Genomic DNA, 19,907 nt, shown 5'->3' with positions numbered 1-19,907 from the left:
CCTCCATTATTGAAAAGTTGCACTCCACAAACATTTACCCAGAATTAATAATAATAATAATAATAATAAATATTGATAATTAATAATAATTAATAATTAATAACTAATAATAATTAACAACAATAATAATTAATAATATTATTATTATTAATAATAATAATAATAATAATTTACTAGATTTGTATGCCGCCCCTCTCCAAAGACTATAACACTCTTATATACTCCTTGTGGCGAATCAGCAACTCTAGAGTTACACAGTACAGATTACTTCCTTTTTCCATACAATTTCTGCTGTCTACTCTGAAGTCTTCTAAATCTAGGGTCTAACAGTGGGCCATTGTCTATAAGAGTGATGGTGAACATTTTTTCCCTTGGGTGCCAAAAAAGTGTGCATGCATTCTATTGCACATGCGCGAGTGCCCACACCCATAATTCAATGCCTGGGGAGGGTGAAAACAGCTTCCCCCACTTGCCGGAGGCCCTTTGGCCCTCTGTTTCCCAACTTCTGGTCGGCCCAGTAGGCTTGTTTCACCCTCCCCAGGCTCCAAAGGCTTCCCTGGAGCCATGGGAAGGTAAAAACCCCTTTCCCCATCCCCCAGCTTCTCTCTGGAAGCCAAAAACACCCTCCCAGAGCCTCTGTGCAAGCCAAAAATCAGCCGGCCAGCACATATAAGCATGCTGGAACTAAGCTAGGGCAATAGCTCATGTGCCAGCAAATGTGGCACCCATGTCCCAGGTTCACCATCACTAGTCTATAACGTCCCCTTCATCTTCAGATTTGGTTAATACCTCTTCGCTCTCATCTATCTCCCCTTCACTCTCTGCATCAGCTGGCCAGGCCATGTGCCCAGATGGGCCTGGTTCATCTTCCTCATCATCTGACATTATCAAAGTTGATCTAGGCTCACTCACAACACCCCTCAAGTTCACATTTTTTCTCTAGATGCTCCCCATCCCCTTCTCTTTCCAAAGGAGAGAAAGTTTGGAGACAGCCAGTATGGAAGCTGCTTAAGAACCCACTTGAAAACAGAAAGACTGCTTTAAACTGTGAATTATGAAGCGCAGTTTATGTTCCTTTCTCAATTAAAAACCACCCTTTGAAGAATAAATTTATCAGATTTGAAAGAACATACAAAGCTTGTAAATTGTAAAATCGGCCACACTCCTCCCCTGGCTGGGAAAGCTTTAGCTTTATGTGAACATTGCAAATTTTCAGCGAGAAATGAAGAACATTATGATACTGTAAAACAAGTACCATATCTCTGCAGCAATATGACATACTTCCATATATCTCTCAGCACAGATCAATAGGCTATGTCTATAATTTTGAGGAAGGCTTACGAGTCAGGCTGCTAGGCTCGTGTGTTAAATAGCTACAACCTGAGGTTCAAATTCATGAGCCAATGTTGGAGTAGATGATTCTTGAACAGTCCTTGTGAGTTCTTGCAGTTTCAAATAGATTTTGGGCATAAAAATGGTGTCATGATGACTCAAGACAGAGAAGAGTTCATAGGTTGGAACTTTGGAGGTTTATCATCCAACCCTTGGTAAGGGCAGAAATTCTCAGATCACAACCCCAAATAAAAGGCTATCCAACTTTTATTTGAAAACCAGGAGTAACATAGTAACAGTAGGACAAGGTTGTCCCACTGCTTAATAGTTCTTGTGGTCAGGAAATTACTCCTTATCTTGAGTTAGGGTATTTCTGTAAAGTTTCCAGAGTTTGGTTCTTGACCTTTCCTTACACAATATACAGAATAAATCTACACCCTCTTCTCTGTGACTGTTAGAAGACTGCTATTACTATATATCTCCCTTTATCCTCCTTCTTCTTAAAGCTAAACATACCTGACTAGAGAACTCAGAATCACATCAGAAAAGCCACTGTTAGTGCAGTGAAATATTGGTACTGATTTGCGAATCTATAATAACTGATTCTTGAAAATTTTATATTGTAAGACAATAGCTGCAGTAACTACAAAAGCTCAAGCAAAACTATTTTATAAGACTTTTTTTTAAAGTAAAGTTGATGTTTTGTGATGTTCTGTTTTGATCATAACAGTTATTCTGTGCCCAGCTTGATTGTTTGCTATTCCAGTCCAGTTCTTAGACAAGAGATTTTATTTATTTATTTATTATTTGGATTTGTATGCCGCCCCTCTCCGAAGACTCCGATACTGCAGGAGATATTCTACAGGTGGCACATGCCACAAAATTTTGGCTTTTTAATAGGAAATTTAGAAAATAAGAATGTTAAGATATCTCCGGGACCGCCTTCTGCCGCACGAATCCCAGCGACCGATTAGGTCCCACAGAGTTGGCCTTCTCCGGGTCCTGTCGAGTAAACAATGTCGTCTTGCAGGTCCCAGGGGAAGAGCCTTCTCTGTGGCGGCCCCGACTCTCTGGAACCAGCTCCCCCCCAGAGATTAGAACTGCCCCCACCCTCCTTACCTTTCGTAAACTCCTTAAAATCCACCTCTGCCATCAGGAATGGGGGAATTGAGACATCTCCCCTGGGCCTATACAATTCATGTATGGTATGTTTGTGTGTATGTCTGGTTTAATAATGGTTTTTTAAAAAAAAATTAATTTATTAGATTTGTTGTGAATTGTTTTGTTGTATGTTGTGAACCACCCCGAGTCTACGGAGAGGGGCGGCATACAAATCTAATAAATGAATGAATGAATGAATGAATGAATGAATGAATACATACATACATACATACATACATACATACATACATACATACATAATTGTGAACAATGTCCTCTTTGGGTGTTTAGTACTAGCAAGGACACAAAAACACAACTATAGAATTAAGAGGGACTAAAGATCTATGCCAACTTTAACCTGATTCTGTATACTCCTCTTAAGCATTTGGTTCACATTTCTGAAATAGGAAATCTTGTTCTGGACAATGAAGGTGGTATTTCTCTTTCATTCTTATACACACACACACACACACACACAAGAGAGATTAAAGGAATGATGCTTGCTACTGGCATCACCCACAAAAGTTATCACCCACAAAATACAATACAGAAATGATTGTTAAGATATCAACAATATAAAAAATATTAACATTAAACAAGGTAAATTGTGGAAGCTATCCATGTCCTAGAAGAACAAAGCTACATTTTCTTTTCTTTTATGTCTGTAACCTTTTCATTCCATAATAGAATGGAAAGAATTTAACAGCAGGATGCTAAATCTGTTACATATTTTAATGACATATTGGGAACACAATCTGCTATAGAACTTTTTTCAAAATATTGGAAAGTCCCAAAGGTTACAACTGTATTTACCAGGATGGGGGGGGGGGCATTTTTCTCCTAGATAACTTACTTCTGAAATGGACAAAACTGTCCAAAATTCACCAAAAATATGGCACTAGGACTTAAAGAATATTTTCTCAATGTTTTGGTAGTGGAGGATTATCAAATGTTTGGTAGTCTTCTTTTCCGATAAATACAATATATTGTAGCAAAAAACAACTTCACATTTTAATTATAAGAGGCCAGCTTCTTAGATGTAAGAAATGATATTCCAATTTGCAATGTATAATAATTTGGAGTTTTCAAACCACAAAGTGCTTTCTTGAACTCAGCACAATCTGAGAGCCTACAATTATTCAACTTGTCAGAAAAGCTCTATGCATGATATTATCATATTTCCTCTGATATAACACTGTGTATCTGCCATCTATGATTACCCAGATTTTTGCAGCCTAGATACATTAAATCTATCAAAAACCTCTGAAAATTCCTGAGACTATAGTCTACCTAACGTAGATTATAAATATTTCAGAGTGAAGCATTTTTATGCTTAAGGTTTTCTGGAAACAGAAACGAATTCAATGTCTTTATAATACAAAATTGTAACATCATGTATTATTCAGTAAAGGGGACGCAGTGGCTAAGATGCTGAGCTTAATCAATCAGAAAGATCGGTAGTTCGGCGGTTCAAATCTTTAGCACTGTATAGCGGAGTGAGCTGCCATTACTTGCCCCAGCTTCTGCCATCCTAGCAATTCGAAAGCATGTAAAAATGCAAGTAGAAAAATAGGGACCACCTTTGGTGGGAAGGTAGCAGCGTTCCATGCACCTTTGGTGTTTAGTCATGCCGGCCACATGATCATGGAATCATCATCAGACAACATTGACTCTTCAGCTTAGAAACGGAGATGACCACCGCCCCCTAGAGTCAGGAACGACTAGCACGTATGTTCAAGGGGAACCTTTACTTTTATCTTACTATTAAGTGGCAAATATCACTAACAGAAATGCCACCAATGCCACTGAACAATATCGGTTGGCGGGACCAAAGGGGAGGGCCTTTTCTGTTGCCGCCCCGGCTCTATGGAACCAACTTCGCCCCCCCCCCATGTTCACACTGCTCCCACTATACTGGCCTTTCGAAAACCTGCTAAGACCTGGCTTTGCCGACAGGCCTGGGGGCCGTAAATTTTAACATCTGATACGCCCAAAGTATGCTTGACTGGTAAGTATGTTGCTGTTAGATTAGATTCAGGGTTTTTTATGGGTTTTTAGTTGGGTTGATAATTTGGGTTTTATAATTATTGTTATATTTGACTTCTTTTTATTATTGTACTATTGTATTGTTTTTATTGTTGTAAGCCATCCTACAGGATTGGGCAGCATAGCAGTTGAATAAAATAAATTAATTTTTTTTAAAACCATTAATGTATTACAATTTATGGTTTAACACTTTTGCTAAAGTGAAAGATGTGAAATATTGAAGTAACCCTGGTTAGAAGCCTCTAATTCAGAGGTTCCCAACCTCCAGGCTGCAACTTGGTACTGGGCTGTGGCCTGTTTGGAACCAGGCCACACAAACAGCAGACAAGCATGCACAATTGTGCACGCAGGTCTATTTGCGTGAGTGGCAGGCATTCACACAAACATTCATGAAGCTCCCTTTGGGTGACTGCCACTCATGCAAATGGAGCTGCAAACACAAACATGTGTGCCCATCGCTCACATGGAACAATCTCCCCCCTCCCTTCTCAGAAATATCAGGGACCATTGGTCTAATTCATTCACAGCATTCTTTATTCAGCAGAACAGGAGTGCATGGATAGAACCAAGCCCAATAAGAATATCTAAAGGTTTTTGATGGACATGTCTCCCCAAAATTGCATATTCCATTTAAAAAATCTGCATTTTAGCTTTTCATCTTCATGGTGGGAGAAAAGACAAAGTAGTAAGCTGTTGTTCCTACAAGAAGCTGGTTGAAGGGAGAGATTAGGTTTTCCAATCAAGGGAAGAAGAAGAGAGAATTAAGAAAATAAGAAGGAAATATATAATTGTGGGGTTTTTTTAAAGCACTTCTGATTTGTTAGCAGTACTGATAATATCCTCATTGGGCAATACGGTAGAAGCAAAGAAGCAAATTTTCAACTAACAAAAGTGACACTGATTGAGGAAAAAATAATCTATCTCATTTTTAAACTAGATTAATTTGTAAGTTGCCACTGGGTCAGCTTTAAGCCTGCGCTGTTTGCTATCCAAGAAATATTAAATGTTCACAAACAGGTGATTATTCTACTTATTGTAGGCTTACAGAGAAAGAAAATACAGTAGAAATAGAACACACAGGAAAAATGAAACTTCATTTTGTTTTGAACTGGAGAAGAAATGATTCCACTTGCTTTCCAAGTGATCATTAGCTTGGCAGAAGTTAACACAACTGGACATGATGACAGGAAGAGGGGAAGTGAATTTGGCAAAGGACAGGAACTAAATGCTTATATTTAAAGCAAGTCATATCACTGGATAGAAGTCATGCCAGGCACATGGCCAGCGGTAATATGCCCATTTGGGGGTTGGCAGAAGAACTGGACTGGCAAAATTCAACAAGCATCAAAGCTGCAGAATGAGCCAGTTAGTATCATCACAAAGAAATAATCGTAGAGCAAAGCTGGAGAAGAAAAAAGGAACCAGAAAACTGATCCAAAAAATTCAAAATCAGAAGATTATAGGGCTGACCTTGAAAATGTATAGTTACAGCCTATACATGCCTATACAGTTGCCAATACACTTTGAATATACCCATACTGTACACATACAGACATACAGAGAACCTTGTAACATTAATACATTTTACCAATGTTATCATAACATTCGGAATGTGGAACTGAAGTCAGAAGAACCATTTCACTTCATATAGTTACACCAACACTCCGCAGTCTGCATTGGTTGCCGATCAATTTCCGGTCACAATTCAAAGTGTTGGTTATGACCTTTAAAGCCCTTCATGGCATCGGACCAGAATATCTCCGAGACCGCCTTCTGCCGCATGAATCCCAATGACTGATTAGGTCCCACAGAGTGGGCCTTCTCCGGGTCCCGTCAACTAAACAATGTCGGTTGGCGGGGGCCAGGGGAAGAGCCTTCTCTGTGGCAACCCCAACTCTCTGGAACCAGCTCCCCCCAGAGATTAGAACTGCCCCTACCCTCCTCGCCTTTCGCAAACTCCTTAAAACTCACCTTTGTCATCATGCATGGGGGATATCTCCCACGGGCCTATACAATTTATGTATGGTATGCTTGTGTGTATGTCTGTTTAATAATGGGTTTTTTTAATATTTTATATTGTAAATTATTAGATTTATTATAAACTATTTTTATTGTGTTGTGAGCCACCCCGAGTCTACGGAAAGGGGCGGCATACAAATCAAATAAATAAATAAATAAATAAATAAATAAATAAATAAATAAATAAATAAATAAATAAATAAATAAATAAATAAATAAATAAATAAATAAATAAATAGTAACAGTTTCTTACTATTATTATTATCAAATATGGTTGGAATTTCCTTCATAATACTGATAAGATGGACTCTTGGGAAAAAAAGTTCTGCCAATCAAACAAAAATTATGTTTAAAAAGCCCACTGAAATCTGGGCAATATCTTCTCCCCAAAACTTCTCAGAAGACACAAATATTAAAATAACTCAATAGACAATAAATAATAGGCAAACAAAAATGGCTAACTTACTGTGAGAGAGATGCTAGCATTTTGTCAAGGGGAACGCAAAATAAAATTAACAGAAGAACTGCTGGCATAAGGATATAGCTGTCAATGGTTCTCTTATTTACAATTATTAGAAAGATTTGAAAGGAGGCAAAAATAATGTATCATTTTGAACACTGTAATAATATTGAGTTTGAAATAGAATTATGTACAAATGATGAACATGTAATCACTGAAGTGTATAATCTTTTATTGAAATTTGAAACAAAAGTACAGGTAAAAGAAAATATAATGAAGTAGATAAAACAGGTGGAATGAGGAGGAATTGTGTGGCTTAAAGGATTGGAATTTACCCTATATTCTTACTTAAAGATATTTTTTATAAAATGATGTACTGTTGCCATATGTCACCAGAGCAATTGTCTAGAACAGTGATGATTAACCTTTTCCTCCTCAGGTGGTAAAAGAGCATGCATGAGTGCCCACACCCATAATTCTATGCCTGTGGAGGGCGAAAACAGCTCCCCCCCCCAGAGGCCCTCTGGAGGCTGGAAAAGGCCTGTTTCCCAACTTCTGGTGGGCCTAATAGGCTCATGTTTCACGCTCCCCAGGCTCCAAAGGCTTCCCTGGAGCTGGGAAGGGTAAAAAAGCCCTCCCATATCCCCCCCAGAGGCTGTCTGGAAGCCAAAAACACCCTCCCAGAGCTTCTGTGTGAGCCAAAAATCAGCTGGCCTGCACACACATGCACGTTGGAGCTGAGCTAGGGCAACGGCTTGCATGCCAGCAGATATGGCTCTGCATGCCACCTGTGGCACCCCGTGCCATAGGTTTGCCATCACTGGTCTAGAAAGTATAATCACACTTCAAATCTTTGCTGGAAATGAGAACAACATGAAGGGATATTTTATCATATTTGTGGATGTGTTAAAAAAAACTAGAAAATGTTAGTTTCAACTACAACTGGGACAAGAGACTTTTCTTTGGAGACTGATTAATTAACAATTGGAGGGGGGGTCATGGAATTTGGTTTTGGAAATGATAATTGCAGTGAGATTATTGCATGTACAAAGATGGAAAAAATGTTTGGTGAAGATAATAGAACTTGGAGAAATGGCTAACTTGACTTCTTTGGTCAGAAAAAAGACATTTATTGTTGACTGGAAAACACTTATAGATTTTTTTCCCGATGAAACAGAAAAAAAAATGAATATATGATTTATGGTTTTGATGATTAGACAGGCTCATTTATGGAGAGAAGAGAATATGTATGAGCATAGAATAAGAGATAAATTTATAATGGCACATAATAGCTATAAAAATTGGAAGCTACTTCTTTTTATCTTTTCTTTTTTCTAATTTTCTTTTGGTTTTTTCCTTGCTCATTATGTACCTCCTGTCTACGTTTTCTCATTGAGTTCCTTCCTTTTTTTCTTACTTTGTATTAATTTGCATTATCTTTTTTTAAAGGAATTATACAAAAAACAAAGTCTGGGCAATACCTTGAGTAATGTGAACAGCAAAGAAACCTGGTTGCTTCTGAAGGCTCCTATGCTACTCTGAGCACTGAAGACACTGATTTTGAAACCAAAGGATCTGAAGCTAAGCTGTGAAAAGGGCGTATGAATTCCACCCTAATATCAATCTGCATTTGCTCCATTCCAAGAAAACCATTTCTTTAGGTAGTTCAGTATCTCAGATGGAGAGGAAAGCAGCCAAACAATATTTGCACACAAGCGCCCCCTCCCCTCCAAAAAACCACTGGCAAATTCCAGCTATCCTCTCAAAAGACTGCCCTGGACTATGCTAACTAAGGCTGCTGGGAGCAAATGCCTGAAATGCCAAAGATTTCACAGCCCTTTTTCCTTTCAAGACAACAAGCAATGTTTTCAAGTCGACTATTTTAGTTACTAAAAGTATCTTTGAAGTTGTGTATTTTTTTCAAAACTTTTGTTCTTCTACAAATTACTATTAATTTTATTGTATAACAAATCTGCAGGACCACACTTACTCTTTCAAACATATACCCCGAACGATCATTCTAAACAAAAACTTTTTCTTCCAGTTTACTGATTAATGAAAATCACCACTACAATCACACTTTGTAATACTTCGGCTTCAAGAAAATGGAAAAAAATTATTAAATGCTGGAGGGAATCTTCTGATTCTATCTGATAATTTTAAATGAGACAGATTGGTATCTTCCACAATTTCTCTCTGATTATAGACAGTTATATGAGAAAGATACAATCATTACACAGTGTCTACAATTCTTCAATATCCCAGTCAAGGAGGACTTGATGATTTGGATCAGTCTTTTCCTACCTTGCCCTTCGAAAAATATAAATGATATGCATATACATTAGAAGACTACTAGATTCCAAAATCTGGGTATCAGTAATCAGTTTGCTCAAGTTGACAGGCAAGACTCATCAACTCACTTGTTCTGGAAATGATATATTATGTGAAGATGTATCCCAAATGTGGCTCAAAGTCCAATCTCAGTCTTATTAAGAAAGATCAAATAGATTAAGGATATGAAAAATCATATGAGTATAGTTGCTTCAGTCCAAGGAATCTGATTTTCGGGCAGCAGTACAGTATTCTCAATCCAATTCCATTGCACGGAAAAATATTATGACTACTTTTGACAGGGTTGTTTTTAGTTCCAAATAAAAGAAAGAAAAGGGCGCTTTAGAAAACTGTTAAGCTACACTGCTTCTGCTTTTAAATGCATGTATTTCATGCTGTTTTATTATAATTATTAATATTATGGTTCTTTGCACAGTGAGCCAGATATTCTGAACTGGGGTTGGCATTTTTATCCATCTATCAAGTCCTATCCAAGGACGTGAGACAGGAAAATGTTGTTGTTTGATAGTGTTAAAAGTATCATCATAAACTGTTCCAAGTCAAGCTGCCTTTTGCAATTGACTAGTGGTGATTTTGTCAATGGTGTTCAAGTGGTGCTCCAGAAGTTTTGGGACTGTACCCAATGGGCACATTACTATTGAGCCATCTTCGCTTTATTTTGTCACAGTTGCTTTATTTGCAGATCTTTGTATTTCATTATTTCTTCCAATTCTTTCTCTTATACTGTCTTCGGACACTACAACATCCACTATGCAAATGTTTTTGTCTTTCTTATTGACAATTTTCAAGTTTGGGGTGTTATGCGGTTGTTCGAATGCTAAAATTACAGAGCACTTTTAGCTTCTTCATTTTCTAAGTATTTATTTTGTGGTCCCACTAATTCTTGCTTGTAGGCAAATGGTAATTCTTGCAAATATTCCAACACAACATTTCTGCTACTTTGTGACAGTGTTGTTTGTAACCACTCTGTACAATTTTTTTGTAACAGCTAGTTAAGTGGCTCACTCTTTTTTCAGTTTCTTTGAGCAGGAGAACATTTGCTGTCTGTTGATGTTTTCTCAATTCCAGCTTGTTTGTTTTTAAGATTGGTCTTGTGCAACCAGAATAGACTTTTCTGCCTTGTTATTCAACCTTCCTCCTGTTATTGCCAGGTCTTGTTATTTGTTTGGCCTGCAATTTTTTTTTAGTCCAGTTCAGCATTCCAGCTGTTCGTCTGATGATATCTGGAATTACCCTGGAATTGCGTTGATGGTATTCCCTGCTCCAAGATCTTTGTTACTCTTATGAAGTATTCACTTCTAACCTTTTATTTGACTTCAGTATTGTTGTCGCACTGATAGATATCCAGGTATTTGTAGCGATAATCTTCATCCAGATTCTTGATGTTATTTCCATAGGGCATCTTGATTACTTCAGTTTTCTCTATTTTTCCCTTGTTAATGTTCAATTATTATTTTGTTTAGATATATTCAAATATCTAACAACAATAATACTGAAATGTACTTGCCCTTATCACCAGGGACTAAATCTTAAATACCATGATTTATTTATATGATTATATTGTATATAAGAACTATTTCTCATATAAAGTTATTTAAATATGGTAGAATTACCAAAACAATTTACTAGAATAAAGATCAAATCAATATCTTTATTAAAGGTCAGCGACTCCACTAAAATAAAGATGAAACATATCAATAATATAAGCCATTCCCCAATCTGATGACTTGTAGTTCATTTGGGATTTTCAGATTCACAACAAATATGAAAAGCTGGTATTTGCAATGCTATTTTATAAGTATACTAAAATCTTTCCTCTAATTATACATCAAAGGCTTAAAATATGGGGGGGGGAGACACTCAGTATAAATATAATTGTCACATTATACTAACAGTACTTCTTCTAATTTTAGTCCTGAGACTGTGAATACAACTGAGGAGCAAAGTCAAGGCTGAGCTCAACTAAAATTGAGAAAAATAATAATAAATATCCTGTTTCATCATCCTAGAATAATAGGTCCTATATAACACTATGGTCAGAACTCAAGTGACTGCAATAAATGTTAAAAGTTAAACAAACCAAACTTGAAAAAAATCTGCCTACAAAACCCCCAGCTTTATTGGACATGTCAACCAAACATCAGAAAAACTGAAAGGTCCAGATAATGATCTTGATGCCTGTGGATTACAAAGTCTCAATCATAGTTAAGAAATGGACCTAGAAGTAATAACAAACTCATGTGCAATTTGTTATCCACCAAGCCATCCTTCACCACATCACAGGTTATAAATCATCAGATTTAATCTTTCAGTGCTTGAGCAATTCCAAGGAACATATTTAATCCTTTAGCCTTTTTTGTCCTACAAAAGATGAAAGCTTCTAACTTAGTCCTGCCATTTATTTTATGTTAGTAGTCACCTTGCATTCTTAAATTGTAAAGATTTAAGTCCTAATAGATGGCATTATGAAGCCCTCAAGCCCTGTGTATCATTAAATAACCTTGATAATGAATTCTGTTTCTGAAATATTTCATGCATGCTAGTTTTGTCCCCACAATTATTTCCCCCATGTCTCTTTTTAACTGCTTGCCAATCCATAGCAGCCAAGAGCCTTAAACACAAGCAAATTAATTTACCATTATGAATCTTCAGGATATTCATTTATACCTCCCAGGGGTTTACACATAGTTGCATCACCATGAGTTAAAGAGATAGTGGTAACATAATGTAGAATAGACATGCCAGGAGTTCTGATTATTAATTTTATATTCACAGGGGATCCTGGAACCAATAGAGTGAAACTGTTACTATTTAGCACACCTAAGTCCAGTAAAAAAAAATGTAGCTCGGCTGTAATGAACTATTACTACAACTTCTATTGAAGAGGATGGCATCAGATCGGTACTGTAGACAACTTCATCTATTTAGCATAGACTATAGCCACAGGTAATATAAATATATTTTTCGATAAAGATATATCACAAATGTACATACAAGAGGTGGGTTCCTCCCGGTTTGGACCAGTTCGCCTGAGCCAGTAGCGACCCGCTGGCGACGTCACGTAACTCAACCCTGATATATACCCTGCAAGATGTGTCTAGACTGAATATTTAAATGCCTCATTAAACTAGTCATTCATGGATATACAGCACTCAAGGGCAGCATTTAATGCTTATAAGTAGCAGTCCGGGCACTTCTACTGTCCCAGAGTTTTCAGACTCGACACTGAAACCAGCTCTCTAAGTGATTTGTGACATTTCAGCACTTCTTCTCTTCCATCGCTTGCTCATGGCTACAATACTAATAGTTCTGAATACTTTCTGTCTTGTCAGCAAAACCAGTCCTCCCTTCATCATCTCTAGCACTTTTCTGACTGGAAGCCAATTTTTGTTTATTTAAGTAGTAATGGATATCACTCAGCTCATAAATGTAAGATGCTGGAGCGTTGGGGCTCAAAAGATTATCTCAACAATAGAGGTCTACATTGAGTTAAAATCTATTATCTGTTTGACCCACCTGATTGCACTGTTCTCATACAGGATACAATAGATGCAAATATGCAGGTGAATTATGTATTTGTGTTAGTGGGTATTTATCCAGTGGACCTATCATTAATTTATATATCTAATATAATAGAAGATTTACTCCATAAATCAGACAGAAAAGATTTCATGATCCACCTAGAAACAATGGGAAGGGTTTCCAATACAAACAAACAAAAAAATAAAAGAGTCTATTTCCTGGCTGGAGAGTTCTGGGAGTTGAAATCCACAAGTCTTAAAGTTGCTAAGTTTGGGGACCTCTAGGGTTTCATTTTGTGTGAGATCTTCACTGCATTTCAGTCCTCCTTGGTGACACACAGAATACTACTTAGACAACATTCTGAACTACCTTGAAACAAGGGATCATCCTTCATAAATACCTCATTTCATTTGGAAAATTTAACACAGATAAAATATCAATTCCCCTCCTGATGTGACAACTAGGTAGGCAACAACTGAAGTTTCCATTTGGCTTGCAGTTCAGGTGATCAGTTGCCATTTTGTTAAGTTTTTAGTTATTATAGTATATTATTTAATGTACAGTCTTAAATCAAGCATGCTATCCATCTAATCAGAGGGAAACGCTAGGCAGTGGTAGGCAAGTTTTTGTCCCTATTTTCCTCCCCAAAAACTAAGGTCGTCTTATACTCTGGTGCATCTTATACTCTGAAAAATACAGTAATTACATTTTGTTATACGCTCATCAATCTTGCAGAAGAAGCCATTCTCCCACTAAACCTGGGCTACAGATGTCCCTTTAAAGTTGGAAATATTGTTTGCACATGTGAATGCAACTACTTTTTGTCATACAGGCCTGATGTATTATGCATTTTTAAACAGAAGTCCGATTTTACATTCCTGGCTGTCAATTTAAAGACTGTAGAGAGGTTGCAGAAGGGAACTTGGCAAAGCAAATGTATACACTGTACTTCAATCATTTCTGTAATTAAAAGGAGAATGGATTCCAGAGGGATTTTTTCAAAATAAACATATTTTCCCTTTGCACTTCCTATCAGTTGAAACTTGCATTACTCTGCTTTCTATAGGGCTGAAGAATATTTTCAAACTCTGAAATATTCCTCCCAGTGGTTTTTTTATGCTCCGGCACCAAGCAAATTTACCTGCCAACCTTTCACAAGAACAAAATAGGAATATCTAATCTTGCATCAGTACTTCAACATGCTATACCAGAATTCATCATAAGGTGAAACCTTTTTTATTTATATTTTTATTGGGCTGTTTGGATGCTGCTTCACAAGCATCCTTGTGAAAAAATATCAGACTGTCTAAACCTAAGAATGTAATATGCTTATTCAATTCTTCCTTGCCTTTTCTCAGTTTGTTTTTCATTTTAGTCTATCGTGAGTGTCATATTTTAGATTTTAAGATGAGGCAGGGATCCATTCCATGATTTTCTCTTGTTTTTGGCTTTAGGGTATAATGCTTTTCCAAATTTTGTGATACATAATGATAGATTTCTGCATCACTATGGAGACACAATGTTAGATCCTACAGTTGGATTTCCTCGCATCTCCCACTGATGAAAGGAATGCATGAAAAAAACCCATAGCCAAAGATGGGGAAGGCATGGGGAATGGCCTTGAAGGACAGGAGAAAGAGCCAGTACCAAGGCAAAGGCAGTCAACCAAGAAACTGATTTGAGTAAATGTCTCAGACAAGCTCTTCCTTAGTTCACACAAAGATGAAGAGGTGTACAACCTTAGCGTGGTCAAGGACTGCAAAGTGGTTGAGCAGAATTTTGCGGGAGATTGGCTTATATGTTGATATTTTAGTTCTTTCATGTATTACTGATAAAGGAGAATTTTGTAACTCCAGGCTTGCTGATTGATTGATTGATTGATTGATTGATTGATTGATTGATTGGACTTATATGCCGCCCCTCTCTGTGGATATGATTGGCTGATATGACAGGTTGATATGAAGCTCCTTAATGCTCTCTGAGCTTGGCTGTTTTCTTGCGGATGTTTCATTACCACAAAGTAGGCAATATCATCCGTACTAGTAACTAATGGGATTTGCTCTCAATTTCTATTGTAGTGGCTTCCCTATCGGTATTAGAGGAAGTGGTCTTAAAAGTTCTTTGGTTTGGTGATTTACTATTAGCTTGACTAGTTAATAGTAAAACTATTACTGTTTATTTCTGATGTTAATCTTGGTGTCAATCTATGTTCAACTCATGTTAATTGTTGGTGAGAAAATGTTTTGGCCTTTTTGATCCTCTTTTGGCTTGCTGGCTGTCTCTTTTGCATAGTATGTCAATATTGTTTATATCTGTGTATCGACTGATGGATGATTTGTTGGATTGCCCTGAATAGTCTACAGTGTAAACACTGCAACAACTACTACGGAAGACAAACAGGTAGAATGCTAGCACAATTCATCCATGAACACCAACTAGCAGTCAGAAGACATGATGAAAACTTTTTAATTTCACAACAGTTGGACAGACTTAACAATAGTTTCAATTGGGAAACCATGATCATCCTAGACGTCAAGTCCCCAAAACACTAGAGAATTCCTGGAAGCCTAGTACTGTAACAAATTACCTTGAGAATAATTGCATGTTGTTTCATTCTGATGTGACATGCAAGTACATAAGGATTGGGATGTGTTTATTCATTTGCATCTCCATGTTGTGACAAATATTTGCAGACTGCTATGGGCTATTAGAATTCCAAAAGTGCTCAAAGAAAGTAGACATAAACGTTCTGCAACTTTTAGAAATACTAGAAACTTAGTAAATGTATGGTTAGTATTCTGCCTTTGCCCTCCTTGACAGTCATGATTCATTGCATTTATACACAGTGTTCATCCCTACAGGCCAGAACACAACATGTCTCTGAAGAAAGAAAACATACCAGTCCCAATTTGTGTCTTTTTCACATATTAAAATGTGAGACAAGAAAAAGGCAATCTTTTTTTCTCTGGCAGAGAGAAAAGTAAACAACCCATAGCAGCGGAGGAAAGTTCTCCCATAATTTTCATAGTAGTTACTGATTAAAAAATACTCTGATATGAATATCAACATGCTAAAGATGTTAGGGAAGAAGATAAGATTTTATTTTATTTGTCTCATTTTTTGAAAATAAATGCTCTTCAATTCCTGCAAAGCCAAGGAAACTGATTGAACTGCCTTCTGAATTCTCACAATTTGCAGTTCAATCAACTTTTAATTTATTTTCCTCATTCTTTGTGATGGGATAACCACTCTCTTAAATCAACTTAGATTGCCTTAAAAGAGATTCCTCATTTAAAAACAAAACAAAAACAAAAACCAAGGGTTCTTACATGCCTCATGAAATATTGAGTACTGAAGCAATTCTTTAAAAATATGATTTCTGGTTTTAGAGCTACCACTATTATATATAATTGGTTCTTGTAGTCAATGTTCACGTTAGCAAACAATCCAATACATTTGTATCTCTCTGACACCAGCAAATTGGGAAAGGTAAATATTGTGGAATATTAAAATTCTTTGTGAAAGTTTTACATAAAGTGGGAATATAGGACCATACAACAGAATCTAACTTGTACTAAAGACAATACATTTCTATGAACATTCCACAAACACTGGGTACTTATAAGTGTTTACTGGACAACTTTAGATTTATTTTTAAGCCTGTTTCTTTCTTTTTTTTCTTTTTTTTTTTGCACTTTCAAAAGTATATTCTTCAAATTTGTAAATCAAATTTTATCAATATTCCATAAACACTAAATATATGTAGGTTCTTTATAGGCATTTTAAAAACCATTTCAATTTATGTTTCTATGTTTACAGGAAGACTCCAAATAATTATTTCTATTTTTATTTTTTATCTTGTTTTTTTATCTAATGGAGTGGTCCTACTCAGGTTCCAAACCAGACCTATAAAATGATAATGTATCCCAGGTTTCAACAGCTTAAATTCCACACAAAAAAATCTCCAAGAATATCTATTCTCTCACACACACACACACCTTTATGCCAAATAATAATAATAATAATAATAATAATAATAATAATAATAATAACAACAACAACAACAACAATAATAATTTATTAGATTTGTATGCCGCCCCTCTCCGTAGACTTGGAGCGGCTCAAAACAAAATAATAACAGTGTAACAAATCTAATATTAAAAAATATCTAAAAACCAACATTAAAACCATACAACACTATCATACCATGCGTAAACTATATAAGCCTGGGGGATCTCAATTCCCCTATGCCTGGCGACATAGGTGGGTCTTTAGCAACTTATGAAAGGCAAGGAGGGGGGCAGTTCTAATCTCCGGAGGGAATGATTCCCAAGGTCCGGGGCCGCCACAGAGAAGGCTTTTCCCCTGGGGCCCGCCAGACAATGTTGTTTAGTCGACGGGACCTGGAGAAGACCAACTCTGTGGGACCTTATCGGTCACTGGGATTCATGCGGCAGAAGACGGTTCCAAAGGTATTCTGGTCCGATGCCATGTAGGGCTTTATAGATCATTACCAACATTAGGGCTACTATTCCCTTCCCAGCTTGTCAAAGAGCTGTTTAATGGGTGAAGAACAGCAATGGAGTGGGCATGAAACAGTGATGGGTTACTCCTAGTTTGGCCCAGTTCAGTGAACCAGTAGCAGCAGTGTCGGGAGGCTCCAGTCACCCGCCCAGGATGCTTCGGTACATGTGTAGAAGTGTTGTGCATGCAAGCACAAATGCCTGAACCAACAGCAATGGGTATTAGAAATCACTACCAGCACGAAAACACTTAGAGCCAGTGTACCTAAGCCTCTTTTTACTGATTAGGCTTGAAATTAGGATAATTCCCCCTAAATCTCTCAGCAGCAGAGAAACTATTATCTTAACAAGAAGTACTAAGGAAGAGGGCTTGGGTAGTTAGCATACTACTATTCCACCAGTTGGCAAGTAACCCCCAACCAGGCCAAGTAAAGGAAGTCATAGAGGAAATAGACAAGGAATTCATCAAATCCATAGAGAGCCCACATGAATTTCAAAGAATCAGAATTCGTCATTCCAAATAGGATAGCCATCTTCCAGACCAAAGAGCATTCTAAACAATAAATATGACATGCAAGTATTAAGATCTAAGGTAGAAATTTGGAGGATGAAGCAGAAAAAGAAAAAAGTTGCCCTTTCGCTATCCATTTTCTTTAAATTTTTTGATGACATACGCACATGTAGGATGTGTACATGCACATACATATACATATGCACACTACGATCATATTAACTTGATGGTATATGACAGGATGCTTGCCTGAATGTAAAGCTGTTCTACCTATCCGGATGGACAGTTCATTTTCATACTCCTGATGATCCGCGACCTGTTGTTCGTATTTTTCCTTAATCACTCTTGAATCGTAATTTAAACCCAGTGATGTTTGAGGAGACAAACTGATATTCTGAAAAACAGAAAACAAATCAAAATGCACATTTTATTTTTTTTTCCTTTTTTTAATGCAATTCAGCCCAATGTTGTGCTGTATTCTTCTGGAAGAATTAATCTGACATGTGTGTCTTTATCCAAGCACAGTGAGCGTTAATACATTTTTATATCTGATATTTCAACTAGCTTTGTTGTCAAAATTATATACTACTTTGTTTTTTATATAAATAATTTTATTGAGTTTGAAACAAACCAACATGCAAAATATAAATACAAAATATACATATATATAAGACCAACATATCAAAAGGAAAAAAAACACAACATAACCCAACATAACAAAAAAAAAAAAATCTAGCTTAACAAAACAAAAATAAATAAAAATTATTTATATATGTTTGCTGCAGCATTATGTATCACTATGTTAAGTCTATTATGTTCTTTACTTTTGGTTTTCTTCTTATCCTTATTGTCTTTCATCACCCATCATATCCTATGTATTATTATTCATTGTATCCATTTTATTTTGTATTCTAACCACTTATGCCAATTCTCCCAAGTTTTATAAAATTCTGTGTCCTCTTTGTCTTGTAGTTACATTGTCATTTTACACATCTCTGCACATCCCAATATTTTGGATATTATCATTGTGTTTGTAGGGATTATGTCGGTTTTCCAAAATTGTGCATAGAGAATTCTAGCAGCTGTTATAATGTGTAATATGAGATATTGGAGGTATGTGTCTATTTTTTTGTTATGAATATTCCTAATAAAAAGTTTTCCGGTATAAGTTCTACAGTCTGTTTTGTTACTTCTTCAATCCATTTTTGTATTGTTTTCTAATACTTCCTTATTTCTGAGCAAGTCCACCACATGTGATAATAAGTACCAATATCTTGTTTACATTTCCAACATTTGGGCAATGTAATGGGAAACATTTTTGCCGGTTTTGCCGGAGGTAAGTGCCATCTGTAGAATATTTTATAGATATTTTATCTGTATGATGAAGCTATTGTCATTTTATAATTTTGATTCCATAATTTGTCACATAATTTTTGAGACAAACTTTGTTTAAAGTACTATGGGCATACAGAGAATAGGTGCTGTCAGAGAAATGTGCTTTGTAATCTTAGCTGTAAGAGTTACGTGAATATAATATCTTATACAACAGACACTAGTCTGAATATAACATCTAACAGCTAAGGCTACATTGAATTCACAACATATAATATTGGTTAAATTAATTTATACTTCACTACCTAATTTTTAAAAGTTACTTGCCACTGTATATTCCTTAAACACCATAGTGAGATACAGGATTTGAGTGCCCTGGAGTGAAAAATATCAGTAGTGTTTTGGTAAGGCTACAATGTAAGATAATTCTTCAGAAGAGACAAATGGAACATCAGGGGGGGGGGGGATCTTAATAGATTGTCTTTGGAAGTGGGTCAAGTGAATATTTTAGTAGAGATGCTTAAACACAGATTGGATGACTACCTCCCACATGGACTGTCATAATGGATTCCTATACTGGGCCAGACTAGATAACCTCCAAGTCTCTTCCAATGGTTAATTCTATATAATTCTGGGACTTCTTTCTTCA

At 36.5% G+C, this 19,907-nt stretch overlaps 1 protein-coding gene across 2 annotated transcripts in view; it reads right to left on the bottom strand.

Annotated features, from left to right (window-relative positions):
• SLC39A11 (solute carrier family 39 member 11) overlaps positions 1 to 19,907 on the bottom strand; it is a 366,224-nt gene that overhangs the window by 231,906 nt on the left and 114,411 nt on the right. Inside the window, exon 5 of one of the 2 annotated variants that reach the window (XM_070740259.1) lies at positions 18,176 to 18,320. In XM_070740259.1, coding sequence (XP_070596360.1) covers positions 18,176 to 18,320 — 145 coding nt within the window. The remainder of the gene's footprint in view (positions 1 to 18,175; positions 18,321 to 19,907) is intronic. The other variant, XM_070740260.1, reaches the window with a different exon arrangement.

Source organism: Erythrolamprus reginae, chromosome 2 (assembly GCF_031021105.1).
Source record: "Erythrolamprus reginae isolate rEryReg1 chromosome 2, rEryReg1.hap1, whole genome shotgun sequence".
In the NCBI taxonomy this organism is placed as follows: Eukaryota; Metazoa; Chordata; class Lepidosauria; order Squamata; family Dipsadidae; genus Erythrolamprus; species Erythrolamprus reginae.
The sequence above is the reverse complement of the archived record's forward strand: the minus strand, read 5'-3'. Positions and strand labels throughout refer to the sequence as shown.